Source organism: Peromyscus maniculatus, chromosome 10 (genome assembly GCF_049852395.1).
Source record: "Peromyscus maniculatus bairdii isolate BWxNUB_F1_BW_parent chromosome 10, HU_Pman_BW_mat_3.1, whole genome shotgun sequence".
NCBI classification, from domain to species: domain Eukaryota; kingdom Metazoa; phylum Chordata; class Mammalia; order Rodentia; family Cricetidae; genus Peromyscus; species Peromyscus maniculatus.
This window is the reverse complement of record NC_134861.1, coordinates 81,138,217-81,152,395: the sequence shown is the minus strand read 5'-3', so window position 1 is coordinate 81,152,395 and position 14,179 is coordinate 81,138,217. Positions and strand designations below refer to the sequence as shown.

Here is a 14,179-nt window from a genome sequence, read left to right as displayed (position 1 = left end):
ATGAGCAAACAACCAGTCCTTTTCTGGAGCAAATTTCTCAGGGCTATCAATCTGAAGTCTAGTGGGATATAAAGTTCTAGAGGATGAAACACAAGATCAGAGTCCAATAATTTTGGTGTCTGGTTGAGAGATTTTACCCTGGTCCATTTCTACACAAAAATACCCAACTGAATAGGAATGAAATACACTGAGTACTTACCCCAAATCCTGATTGGTTAAAGAAAAGCTTCAAATCGTGTAGAAGTAAAAGAAAAAAAATAGAGCAATGAACTCCACACACAAGGATGCTGACCCTGATTCACTGCTGAGGCTTTTCAGGCAGCAGTAATGCTTGGCCTAGTGTTCATGAGAAGCTGGATAAAACTGGGGCATGGGTTGAGTTAGTAGAACACATATTTTCATGAATCTTAATCTTGAGACAAGGAAAGGTTTCACTGTGTCATGACTTAAATTATTGAACTAACCCATCATTTTTGATAACTCTTTAAAGACATTTGAAAGAAAATATGATTATCAAAATGTACTTTCTTAGCTAAGAACCAATTTTTAGCTTTAACAAACCTATTTTATTACCAAAATGTTTCTTAAAGTATTTTAATTAGTATAATATCTTAACCATCCATATATGCCATCTATCTATCTACCATCTGTTCATTTATTTATTTGAGGCAGGTTTCTCTATGCACAGGCTAGGATTACAGAGTATAAGGGTAAACGCTACCACCAAGAACAGGAGGAGTTCTTTGTTGTTACCTCATCTTCCTCCTTTCCCTTCTCCTCCTGCTCCTCTTCCTCCTTCTTTGAGACACGATCTTACTGTGAACCTTGGCTGATCAGGAACTTGCTTTGCATACTAGGCTAGTTTCAAACTCACAGAAATCCGTCTGCCTCTGCCATCTGAGTGCTAAGATTTTCATGGAGGGCAACACCATACCCAGGACAGGGGTCCTCCTTTTTACCAGCCCATCTGAATTTTCCTCTTGGACTTCCCAACTATGAACAGCAGTCGTGGACAGTCTACAGGACTAACATAAAGAGCATGTTTCAAATCTAATATTCACCTGCAACCAATCATACCAAATTTCTCTGGCCTTAAAATAAATTTCTCGACTCCTTCCCAAAAGAATGTTTTTGCCAACTGTTCAAATCCTCCCTTTGTTCTTAACAATTTTTGTTCATACGTTCAGTTATCTGCAGGTCAGCCACTAAACCTACCACAGGAAAATGAACATAACTGGAGGTGATTTTTAAATAATTGTGAATTTGCATCTCTATCTCCAACAAATTGATTCACTGGGAATAAACCCATGTCTGTGCTTTAACACCTGTGCCCTTGGAGAAGTCCAATGCACATTTGCTGAGCTGTTTGGTCTTTTGATTTCTTTGTCCTACAAACTGGTTTGGCCTCAGCCTCCTCCTTCTTCCTCAGCCTACGAGTGCTAGAATTACACCTGTGAGCCACCACTCCCAGGATTCTTTGTGTCCTTTGATCCATCTCCTCCTTGGCAGAGACCAAGCTATTGTTTTCTGTCACTTCCTTAATATAGCACACTGTAAACAGAGTTTCTTAGGTTACACTGTTGACTTTGTGATTGTGAGTCCAGTCCACAAGATTTCTAACCTCTGAGTGTGAGCCAGGAGACTTAAATGGCAGAAAATACAGATAGCCACAGCTGTGACTCAATCTGAGAGGAAAATGACTCAAGTCATTTCTCAATTCATTGTAGCTTGTCTTCCACATACTCAACTGCTAATCTATTGAGCTATGGAAGAGCACAACTTTTAAAAGCAAACTACAAGTCCAAGGCATTTATTTTCTTTAGAAATTAATATATTAATAAAGAAAAATTCAAGAAAAGAAAAAACTTGTATGAATAACATAGTTGTAAAACTATTAGTTCTTTGAGTGTAGAACAAGATTTGTTCAGTCCATTTAAACATTTGTTTCTAAATATCTAAAAATGATTTGATAGAAGTTACCAAGCATAAAAATTCAAAACTAAACTAGACATATCATATCAAATGAAAAATAGCCTCTGTAAAGCAACAGTAAATGGTATATAAAACTATGGCAGATTTCTCTTTGAGTAGGTGTAACCCCATTCTTCTCTAGCCCAGCTGACTGCTAAGTGCCCTTGCCTTTTGTTTAGACAGGTCAATGTCTGGAAAAGGATTCTTTTGTCTCCCTGGTTTATTGTGCAACCAAATGTAAAACTGTAACTGTAATTGATATGGAGAACTGGATACTTTTTCCTTGATTTATAGAAATCAAGAACATAAAATGAATCAACCTAGACATTTATAGTGTTTGCCTCATACTGCAGTTGATATTGCCTTTTTGAACTCTTCAGCAGAACTATCTAGTGAACTGACAGCTTTCTACACATGATGTTTGAAGCATAACTCATTTGTTTACTCTTTCAACATACTTTCCCCACATCAATTGAGTAAATTTGCGACTCTGTTCACAAATGGGCTGTGTAGCAAAACTATTTGTTATAAATGATTTCTTCCCAAATCTCTAAAATGATTTATCCATACAGAAATGAGTGGAAAAATTTAAACTCTGCCTCATTGTCCAGTTAAATTATTTTTGATCCAAAATAAATGGGAAGTGGGATGGCAAACAATTGAACCACAGCACAAAAAGAATATAAATTTTAAAATATAGTAAAAGGCACTTAACACAAATAAAACCACTAAAACTAAAACCAGAGCTACTACCTGACCAAGCTGCTCCACTCCTGTACACACATCTAAAGGATCCTAAGTCAGCACATCTATGTGTACTACAGCACAGTCCACACTAGCCAAGCTATGGACCAGCCTAGGTATCCATCAATGGATGACTAGAAAATGAAAATGTGGAACCTACATAAAATGGAATTTTGTCCATCTGTAAAGAAGAGTAACATTATAACATTGGAAGGAAAATAGACACAACAAGAGATTATCATGTCAAGTGAAATAAGCCAGACTCAGAAAGACAAATACATATTTTCTCTCATTTATAGAACCTTCATTGAAAGTGTGCATGCACACATTTGTACACTTGTGTGTATGTGCCTGTGTGTGCCTTGCCTGTGTGTGTGTGTGTATGTGTGTGTGTGTGTGTGTGTGTGTGTGTGTGTGTGTGTGTATTGACCATCAGGGTAAATTATGAAAGAGGAGAAAGAGGTCTAAAGGGATGAAGAGGTAGGAACAAGACAGGGTAATGGAGCATGTGTCATGAAAGCAGAAATGAGGCCAATGTTAAGGAGTAAGGGAGAAGAGGAGAGGCATCCAGAAGATTGAGAGGCAATAAGAACAAAGTATAACTATATGTGTATGAAAAATCAAAGTGAAACCCATCTCTCTATATGTTTACCAAAAAATTAATTTTAATTTTAAAAGTGTAGTAAAAGTAACAACATTCTAGTTACTAGGATTATTTGTTAAGGTGTGTTCTTGGATTTGGTGGAATGTCACTATTTCTCATATGTTTCAGGACATTTCAAAACTGCTTTGCAAATAAATTATAGTGGGGAACTTTTGTATTTTAAAAAATAAGTGTAAATATTTCATTTTTCTCTGTTAATTTATGAACAGAACTGGCAATCAAGATAGATAAAATGTTTACAGGATATTTGCAAAAAACAACTTAATTAACATTAATGTTAAGAATAAAATGTGTTTATAAATGTAAATATTTTCATTTTCTTGACTTTTAGACATTGCAATGCCTATAGCAGAAGATCTTCTCAACACATGTAAGTTTATCGATGAAGTTATTTTCCATCAAAAATCCGTCCTTAGAATGCCAAGAAGACCTGCAGTTGAGGTGTAATAAGCTTGCCTGCCTTCCAGAAATGTGTGTGAATGTTACTGTCGATGCTCTTAAACTGGCTGATATCATGGATTTAAAATGAGGAGCATCATCACATGCCATAATGGCAGGGAGGATAGGGAGGATGTAGGGACAAGCAGTGGTAATTAAGAACTTAGAATCTAAAATCAGCTACATGTGCATTTGGAGTTTCAGATCTGCCAAATTCTAGAGGGAAGAATTGGCATAAGTTCCTTAACTTTCCAAAGCCTTAGTTTCAAATTAGTGTGAAGATGAAATAAGGTAATAGAAATAAATTACTTACCAGAGTACATGTGCTGACAGCTGGTACTCAGTATATGCCAGCTCTTTGTGTTTTCTGTTTCGCCTATAAGAATCCCAGGGCTAGGAAAACTCTCTCTGGAATTCTGACCCTAGCAACTAAATTTGTGTGCAGAAAGCTGTATGCTTTCTATGCAAACCACTTCTTCCTTGCTGGGCAAGGCGTTGTTTTCACCCCCACCCCCACCCCACTACTTGTCTTAGGAAACATGATCCTCAAAGTGGCTGAAACTCAGAGCAAGCTGTCAGGGAAAGCACTGCATTTATCTGGGAACTGAGACTGATTGTGGGAGCCAGATTAGAGCATTCACCCTCTAGAGCTAGGTGACACTGACCCAGGCTACTCTTACTACCCCTTAGTCACTGCTTAGTTATTGAGGAGGGACTTGGGACAAAATTTAAACAAAAGGCTATTTGGGTTTTCTTTTTCATAGACTTTGATTAAACAACCCACAGGTAACTTAATAAAACATCTTGAAACAAATGATTCCCATGAAATCCTCAGTATCTGTAAATTGAAAATCCACAGTTTCAATTTGGAAGGTTGTCAGGTTCATAGAAGTCTTTCCAGGTCTGTCAGCAATGGTATTAAAGATGTCATGCAGTCTATCTACTCCCCAACTGGAACACTTAAAACCCTTTCATATCAGAATTCAGAATTTGACTTGATCTATCTAGGGTTCTGATCACATTTGTAATAAAAAGCAAAAGGTGTGCAGAAAAACAAAATAAATTTAAAGAATGGAGCATTAATGTGTGACACAATAAAGTATATGAAGTAAAAGGGTAGGATGGCATGTAGGTTCCATGATGTTTCTGAAAGTATCAGCCAGCAATCCTCACTGTATTTTTAAATCCTTGAAATTTACCATCTGCTCCCTTTTGATAAAATAAACCTCCAAGGTTCCATGTAGGACTTGTGCAGAGGTAATAACAAGGTAAGGCTGCAGAGGTGGTGACTGAAAGCTTAGCAAACACAACAATCCTGAGTAAATGGGAGCTTTGGATTGAGTTGACAAATGGATAGAAATTAAGAATCACAAGTAAGGTCAGAAACAGTGAAGTCAAGCCTCCTAGGGAGGTGCCTATCCCACAGAGAAGGACTTTTGTTTTTATATCTCTCTGAAGGAAGCTGAGTAAAAGCCAGCTTCCTTTAGGAGTAGCCCAAACAGAAAGGAGGGTAGGGAGGAACCATCATTCCCTGGGTTCTGGATTAGTTGCTTTATCCTCTGTAGAGTCAATGATGTGGGAGTAGAAAGAAAAAGAGAAGGGAGTGACATTCTATGAGTCAATGTGAGCGTACTCATTAGACATGGCAGGCATAGCTAAGTAACTCAAGGAAGATGCTTTAACCTGAGTTTAGAGATGTGTTAAAAGCAGTGTGCAAACCAAAAGGTTTCAGAAGGTCAGTTAGGACCTTGAAAAGTATACGTGACTCTCCTATGCTACTCATGCCTTCCTACCTTCAGGAAAGAAGATCTCAAAGTATATCTAGCCACTATAATCATACATCAATTGTGAAACAACTGACAAGCTAAATTTTCTAATTCATTTAAATGTTTAAATGTTCTATTTTTTTATTTTTTTTTTCCGAGACAGAGTTTCTCTATGTCACAGCTCTGGCTGTCCTGGAACTCATTTTGTAGATCAGGCTGGCCTCAAATTCACAAAGATCCACCTGCCTCTGCCTCCAACATGCTAGTATTAAAGGCGTGCATCCCCACCTCCTAGCTAAACATTCTTACTCTTGATATAAGTCAACTCTGTTGTCTAGTGTGTCTTACTCTTAATACTATTGACACTGAGGCCAGCTAATGCTTTGTTTATTTGGCTCTCCAGTTTATCATAAGGTAGTTAGCAATATCTCTGGCCTTTGTCCACTGAATATCTGTAGACACTCCCCCAAGTCCCTACCCATTTGTAATAATACAAAGTGTCTCCAACATTGCCAGATACTAGCTACTGCCTTAATCCATGCCTTGAATTAATTACAATTTTTTCACTCTCCAAATGAAGTAATAAACACGTATTTTTATTTCAAGTTTTACAGGCTTTATTTCTACAAATATTCATTGAGTTCCTTTTATATAATAGGTTCTCTATAGTAGATTCTAAATACATATTTTTATTAAAAAGCATAATTCCTAACCTTTAAAGTATTTACAGATGAGATGTTGATCTCTAGTAAAAGAAGACAAATTAAAGAACACATTCAACACTTTATTGGTGTAAAGTTACAATAGTCAAGAGAACCAGGATCAGTCTGATGAATGGCGAACTGTACCATTACTACAAATTTGCTTTCAAGACATCAGAGTCTATCTGTTTCTATGTTTCTAAGCTGACAATAATGTACAAACCTACCTCACAGAAGCATGTGATTTTGAAAGTTCTGGCCATCGTCACATCATTTCTTTTGTCTAACTACTGTGTATCAGGACTTCTGTTTACCCTGTCTCATAACATTCATAGTCACTCACACTTTCATAGGAATATTTTTTATGGCATGTATTGCTTTCTAGCCTTCACTAAAGTTTAAAACCACGTATTTCCTTGTGCAATGTAGTAAGATTAGTCTCTTTGAAAACCAAACCTATAAATCTACCTACGTCATACATCAAGCCGTAGTAAGACAAGACAGACACAGAGTACATGTGAGTGATAGGCACAGGAGGAGGAGATGTCAATGTATTCTCAGGGAATAATATCAGCAGTAAATCCATCTGAATTTCTCCAAGACAGTGAGATTTTGCTGAGTTACTAGTTAATAGGGACATATGTTATAGGTAGTTTATTTACTATATATAGCAAGACACATGCATAAGCATTATCAACACTGATGAACTCTCCTTTGAACAGGCTGTGGACGACGCACAATTACTCCCTTGGGCCACAAAGTAGCAGGAGGCCAGGATGCTGAGGAAGGGGAATGGCCCTGGCAAGCAAGCCTTCAACAGAATAGTGTCCACCGATGTGGAGCCACTCTGATTAGCAACAACTGGCTTATCACTGCCGCTCACTGTTTCATAAGGTAAGATATGACCTGTGAACTAAAGTACTAAAAGTCTAATAATATCTCCCTATCAGTGTGATCATGCAACTATGCCTCCAACTGCTTAGTAGTCCAGTGAGGCACAGCCTCAAAACTGCTCACTGATTAATCAGTAAAATAGTAAAAATAGTAGTCCTCCTAAAGAATTTTGTCAAAAGTAGAAATATTGACATTTTGGACTAGATATAATTGTTCATTGTGGAGAGCTGGCCTGTACATTGTAGAACACCGGGCAGCGCTCCTTCCCTTAACCACCAGTAACACGTCAATACTAACAACAATAGTGTCTGCAAAACATTGGCAAAGGTGAGTTGGCCACAGGGTCTCAATTGCAGAGTGGCCTCAAACTGGCGGTGTCGCTTGAACTGACCACAAACTTTGCAGCCCTCCTGCCTCTGCTTACTAAGGGTTGTGATTACACGTGCAGACTACCACACCCAGAGGAGATAATGACTGCTTTAACGAGTGTATGATTGCACCGAGAGATTGCCACCTCTCTATCCTCCCTTCTCTCCTCAGCACTAGGGACTGAACTCAGGGTCTCATGCATGCCAGGCCAGCACTTTACCATTGAGATGGAGAAAAATGAAATTTCATCTCTCACTTGGTCAACTCTGTGCAAAACCATCCTGGCTTATGATAACACTTTAGTAGAGAACTTGAAAATGTTCCAACGGGACTACTTTTCAGATGACAGTATACAAAATACCAAATAGCAACTAAAGGTGGAAGACAAAAGTATGTTATTTGTTGTGTAAAATGATGAAAAGACTTAAATGATGTAATTTCCATAAATTCTTTGTGTTCACATCCCCATCTACTTTTTATTAAATCTTGTCATTTTATGCTGTCATATTTACCTTTCTAAATCCCCTTCATTATTTTCTATTCAAGCCAAGAAATAAAATGCACTTTCTATAAATTGTCTTTTCTCTTTAATTACTTTTAAGTTAAGGTCTCACTACGCATAGCTCAGAATGACCTCAAATTTACTATGTAGCCCAGAGTGGCCTCAAGTTCACCATTCTCTTGCCTCTATCCCTCAAGTGCTAGGCTCACATGCCCAGCTATTGATTATCTTTTAAAGCATATTTTATAAAGTTGCCAAAATGTGTACAAATAATATTGTTTTTAGTTCTTCTCTTATATACAGTTTTTCTGGGAATGGGGGAAAAACTTGCCATAGTGGTGTATACCTTTAATCTCAGCATAAACTCAGGAGGTAGAGGTAGACAGATCCCTGTGAGTTCAAGGACAGCCTCAAATTTGCTTCTACATTGTAAGTTCTAGCCAGCCAGAGATGCACAATAAAACCTTGTATCAAAAAAAAAGTACTATGGAAATGCAAATGACCTAATTAATTTTCAAAGATGATGTGACTAATTCCTATAGCTCTAATATATAGAGGTTTTAATAAATAAATCTATTTCCTTTAGGGATGCAAATCCAAAAGACTGGAAAGTTAGTTTTGGGCTTCTTTTAAATAAGCCACAAGCACAACGAACTGTCAAGAATATTATAATCCACGAGAACTACAGTTACCCAGCCCACGATAATGACATAGCTCTTGTGCGTCTGTCTTCGCCAGTGTTATTTGCAAGCAATATCCGAAGGGCATGTTTACCAGAAGGGACTCACAAGTTCCCACCCAACTCAGACGTGGTGGTCACTGGATGGGGAACATTAAAGTCTGATGGTAAGGTCCTCACATCTCTCCACCTCAGGACTCCAGCTTCAGTGTAAAAAAAAAAAAAAGAAATACATTCAGAGTTACATCTCAGTGTGAAGAACATTCTCCAGATCATGGAGAAAAGTGGAATGTGCAATGTGCTGAAACCTGAGCTCAGTATCATTCATTTAGAAACTATAATCCCGTATAGTTGTTTGCCACAATGCCCTCATAATGTCAGTTTTCATACGTTTCTTTTGATCTGGATGCCTAATTTCCTACGTGTCATTCATCACTCAATAAGTATTTATCCTTCATCAAGAAGGTAATATTTGAACAAAATTATCATAGGCATTCTATGACCTTAATCCTGTAGAGTTAGTGTCAAAATACATTTTTAAAGCAGGAAAATAAAACTAAATGATTTTAAAATCTAGAACCACAGTAGTAAGCTTAGATAAAAATTTATAAATGATTATAAAATGAATGCTTCTGACATGTAAATTTTTAAGTTTATTTTCTAAAACATACATAGAAAATGTAAAACTCTAAACATTTTAAAAGAAAAAAATCCTATTACATATGATATGCAAACTAACTCTAAACAAGATTGTTTTCAGCAATAGTTTGGTATGTGGCGTGTTCATAAATATTGCTTTAACTAAAGTGTGTTTTATATTGCCTGAAAAGCAATATAATTTTAAAATTAAATACTAATTCATAGAAACTAATATTGAGTCTAAAAACATATTACAATTTGGAGGGCTGGCCACATGACTGATCAGGTTATGCACTTACCTTCAAGCATAAGAACGTGAGATTATACACAGAACCCAAAGGGGGAAAGAGAAAACACCTCACGGGTGACCTCTGACCTCCATACTCATGCAGAAGTACGCATGTGCACACACATATGTTCTCACACAGTAAACAGATATACAAATGTAAAAAAAAATACAATTTTTAAATTCCCTTTTAAAAATTATATGATATTGTTTCTTCAGGAGAAAGTCCTAACATACTCCAGAAAGGAAGAGTGAAGATTATAGATAACAAGACCTGCAACAGTGGAAAGGCATATGGCGGTGTGATCAAACCTGGAATGCTGTGTGCTGGCTTCCTGGAGGGCCGTGTTGATGCTTGCCAGGTAACTCTTCCCAGTCTCTCTCTCTCTCTCTCTCTCTCTCTCTCTCTCTCTCTCTCTCTCTCTTCCTCCCTCCCTCTGCCTCTTTCATTTCTGATAGTTTTATATTTCCAATGAAAAGTGCAATTTTCTCAATCTTAAAAGTATAAGTGTGTGTTATTGGCAAATCATCTAACTAATATGTATATTGATCTCTGTAAAATAGTATGATTCTAAGTCAGCAGTTTTGTTACAAGAAGCGATGTGTGGAAGTGAGGAAGAGACTCGGGATGAGCAGTGAATCGATGAAACACATCACTGATAACTATAGTTTGACTGGTCTACCTCCAGAAACCTTCAGCTTAATCTAATACTAATTGGTTATGGAGCTTTCACTCCCTGGCTCCAACATCCTAATTATTTAATTTACTTAACAACTTCTGAGTGGAATCCCACACGCGGCACAGTTTTAAGATCATTGAGAATATTTGTTTACTCTAGTTATGGTAATCTTCTGCAGCATATTTTAGTTTGAAACCCATTTCTGATGAGGAGCTTGGACAAAGAGACAAGACAGTGCATTTAATTGAACTGACAGAGCAGGGGCTTAAACGGAGGAACTTTGATCTTGTGTCCATTCTTTGAACTCTAAACCCAGTTACTTTTCCTTATTAATGTGCCTCTAATCCCCCTATGCTGTTAATACGTAATAGTCCTGGAGCTAACAAAATACACAAGGGAAGTAGTCCAGGCAGACACAACTACCGATAAACCCAGGAAGAATCTCACTTGATTCAATTGCTGTGTAGAACTTAGTTATTGTACTATGCTTTAGAGATATTGAAATGAGCAAGCACATTACTATACTCTAAAAACAAGAAGACGTACAAATAAGTACTTATAACACACAATTGTCCTCTCTAATTACAGGTTTCCATCTTTCTAGTTTTCAAACTAAATAAACCTATTCTTGGAGACGATGAAGAGCTTAAATTCCCACTGCACTTAATTGGTTAAGTAGACTTGTGTCTCTTAACTGGCCACAGCCTAAGACCCATTCTTCAGCAACTGCATTTGCTGCACCCTCTGTGGCTTCATCTCCTGCTTCCCCCACACCTATCCTAATAATCTTGAATCACAGTGAGTCACAGAGTAATCTGCCAACTTTGTCAGCTACGACTCACTAGATGAACCATTGTCTTCTTGTAAACCCAAGGAATAGAATGGCACGTGAGTCTTTACCTGTGTAACTCTGGTGTATCTTATTGTGCTATGTCATCTTCACAAAGTCTTTTCCTACATATTACACTATGTGCCAGTCTTCTTTAGAATATTACAGTTTTCTCAATAACTAGAAAAAATGAAGAAATCAGAAGAAAACAACTTTAATTTCCTTTCTTTGTGATATTGATACCCATGTTCAACCTCTGGTTTCAGCAAATGTCTTCTACTATTTAAAACTAATGGCTTGCCTGTTTTCTTCACTGCCTCCTCCCATCTGCACAGTGACTTGTACTCTCTATTAATGTTAGCTTCCACATTATTTTGAACCCTTCTACACATTTTGTAAACATCAGCAAATCCCTCATTCAAGCCAATTCTTAGAAACTTCCTGTAACTCATATAAATCAACACCAAAAGCACCATGTTCTGACTTCAAAATGGGAAAATGGCCTAAATAGACATTTTTTTCCAAAGACAAAATACAAATGAATTCTGAGGAGATAGCCATCCAATCATGAGGACCTGAGTTGATATTCCCCTGCATTATTGGGAAAAGCCAGACATGGTAGTCCATAGCAATGACCCCAGCCCTGGGGAGATGGAGAAAGGAGGATCCCTAGCTTCATGGACTAGTTGGATCAGTGAGTTCCAGGTTGAATAAAAGACCCTGTCACAAAAAAAAATAAGATGGAAAGTGATCAAAGAAGACAACTGACACCAACTTGTGATCTCGACATGAACACAAACATGCACACACACATGTGCACACACAAAAAATGCACACTTTTTATAGGTGCTAAAAAATCAATAATCAAAGAAATTCACATTAAAAAACACAATGAGATATCACTTTAAGATGATATTATGATTATAATAAAAAGAAAAATTGTTTGCAATGATATAGAGAAAATTATACACTAGTGACAGGGATAGAAAATGGTACAGTCGTGATAGGAAACAGTATGATACTTCCAAAAACAAACAAAGGAGTCTACAGAGAAAGTCAAAGTCAAATACTGCAGGATTTCATGGAATCTTTAAAGACTGACTCACTAAAACAGAATATACTGATGTCTGTCAAGGCTGGAGAGACAGTTTAGCATATAAGAGCATGTACTGCTCTTGCAGAAGACTTGAGTGATTTTCACTCCTAGCACCAATATATGGTGGCTCACAGCTGCCTCTAATTCCAACTTCAGGGGACCCGAGCTCCCCTCTGTCCTCCACAGTCTCTAGAATGCACACACATACACAGAAATAAAAATACATTTTTAAAACAAATTAATAATAATAATAATAATAAATGGTTATCAAGGATGGGGAGGTAGGAAGAAATGGAGAGATACAGTTCAAAACAGGGTACAATTTTGCTTTTAAAAGATTGTAAGTTTGGGGATCTAATATATAGCACAATTACTTTATAATAGGATATTATCCCCTTGAAATGTGATGAAAGTAGAATCTTAGTATTCTCATATAAGAAAGTAAACATGTGATGTAAAAAGTTACTTTCCTTAATATAGGGAAGAACATTTGCTCAAGAATGGAAAACTATGGCCAATTTTAATAGAGGATGAATGTACATACCTTCCTTTTTCCCTCAGCATAATAGTAACATAGAGAAGAGTATTCCTCAATATAGTGATGACTGCAAAGAAGAAACACCTTCAACAACTCCTTAGTTGATAACTAAGTTGTAACATTTCATACTAATCTTCCACTATTATATTTCACTAGCCAAAGATTTATGCTGACATACTGGGCTTTAGTGGGGGTTGTCTTGTTTTGTTCTCATTTTTGGTGTCCCTTGCCATTTCTACAAAGTGTCATTAATTTATATTATTGACTTACCTTTTTTTCTCTCCAGGGTGACTCTGGCGGACCATTGGTTAGTGAGGATTCTAATGGCATCTGGTTCCTTGTTGGTATTGTAAGCTGGGGAGATGAATGTGCACTTCCAAACAAGCCTGGTGTCTACACTCGGGTGACATACTACCGAGACTGGATCGCATCCAAAACTGGTGTCTAGTGTGGTTGTTCTCTATAGAGCAAAGTTCAAAAGTTATAGATCCATTAAATAAGTTTGTAATCCCAAAAGCCACATTTCCTTAGATATTTTTCTTGTTTTACATATTTAGACAGAAAACTTAAAGGCATGAAGTTTTAGATTTAAGTCTTTTTTTATTGAAGTTTGACAAACCTTTAGTGAGATTATGAACCAAAATATCCTTTACTCATCTAGGGTTGGATATAATTATAGGAGTGAATATGGTTTTTGTTTATTAAGGAAATTGTCTCTGCTGCTTTGGAGGGACAGATATTTGGGTAATGTATCACAGGAACATTAGCTATAACTGTTTCTGTTTAAATCGGCCATCTCCTGCTGACCAGTTCATGGGTTCCCCAGGATCAGTGTGTTTAAAGATGGAGTATAGTCACTGTAGTAATGCTGCCCATAAGAGTTACTCAGGAAAAAAAAATTGTATTTTCTTTCTGGTCACTGCACCAAAACCAATTCTTCTAATTCTTTCTTGTGTGAAGTGATAGGAAACAAATGACAACCCTATGACATGTATTAGTAGATCACAGTGTTCACTGACTTTCACGTCTCTCAGTTTTCTCTCAGAAGGCGGTTATCATGCAACTGTAACAACATCCATGGGCATGTTAATCTTGTTTCAATAGGTGGCTTTAATTCACAACGCAAACAACGCCCTGCTATTTGTTTCCAAACTCTTAAAATTCCTCAGTAATACAAATTAGCAATTAAATAAACCGTATAGAAATTTTACTTTCATATCACTCTGATTTTTCACATATGAAAACATCCTAATGGAGGGTAGAGGTAGGTGTCTGTAACTGCAATGTTATGTTAATGCTGCTGCTCAGTTGCCATTGCTCAAAAACATTATTTAATCTGAGTGCTTTCTCAGACAGGAGTCCATCACTGTCTCCATAGGACTT

The 14,179-nt window shown here is 37.0% G+C and overlaps 1 protein-coding gene across 1 annotated transcript in view; it reads left to right on the top strand.

The window, feature by feature from the left end:
- The window catches only part of LOC102922709 (transmembrane protease serine 11C), a 52,925-nt gene extending 39,671 nt beyond the window's left edge, over nucleotides 1-13,254 (top strand). The window contains exons 6-10 of the mRNA XM_006983811.2: nucleotides 3,711-3,749; nucleotides 7,007-7,178; nucleotides 8,636-8,895; nucleotides 9,873-10,015; nucleotides 13,083-13,254. Of these exons, the coding sequence (XP_006983873.1) occupies nucleotides 3,711-3,749; nucleotides 7,007-7,178; nucleotides 8,636-8,895; nucleotides 9,873-10,015; nucleotides 13,083-13,244 (776 nt within the window). The 3' untranslated portion in view covers nucleotides 13,245-13,254. The remainder of the gene's footprint in view (nucleotides 1-3,710; nucleotides 3,750-7,006; nucleotides 7,179-8,635; nucleotides 8,896-9,872; nucleotides 10,016-13,082) is intronic.
- The last annotated feature ends 925 nt before the right edge of the window (nucleotides 13,255-14,179 follow it).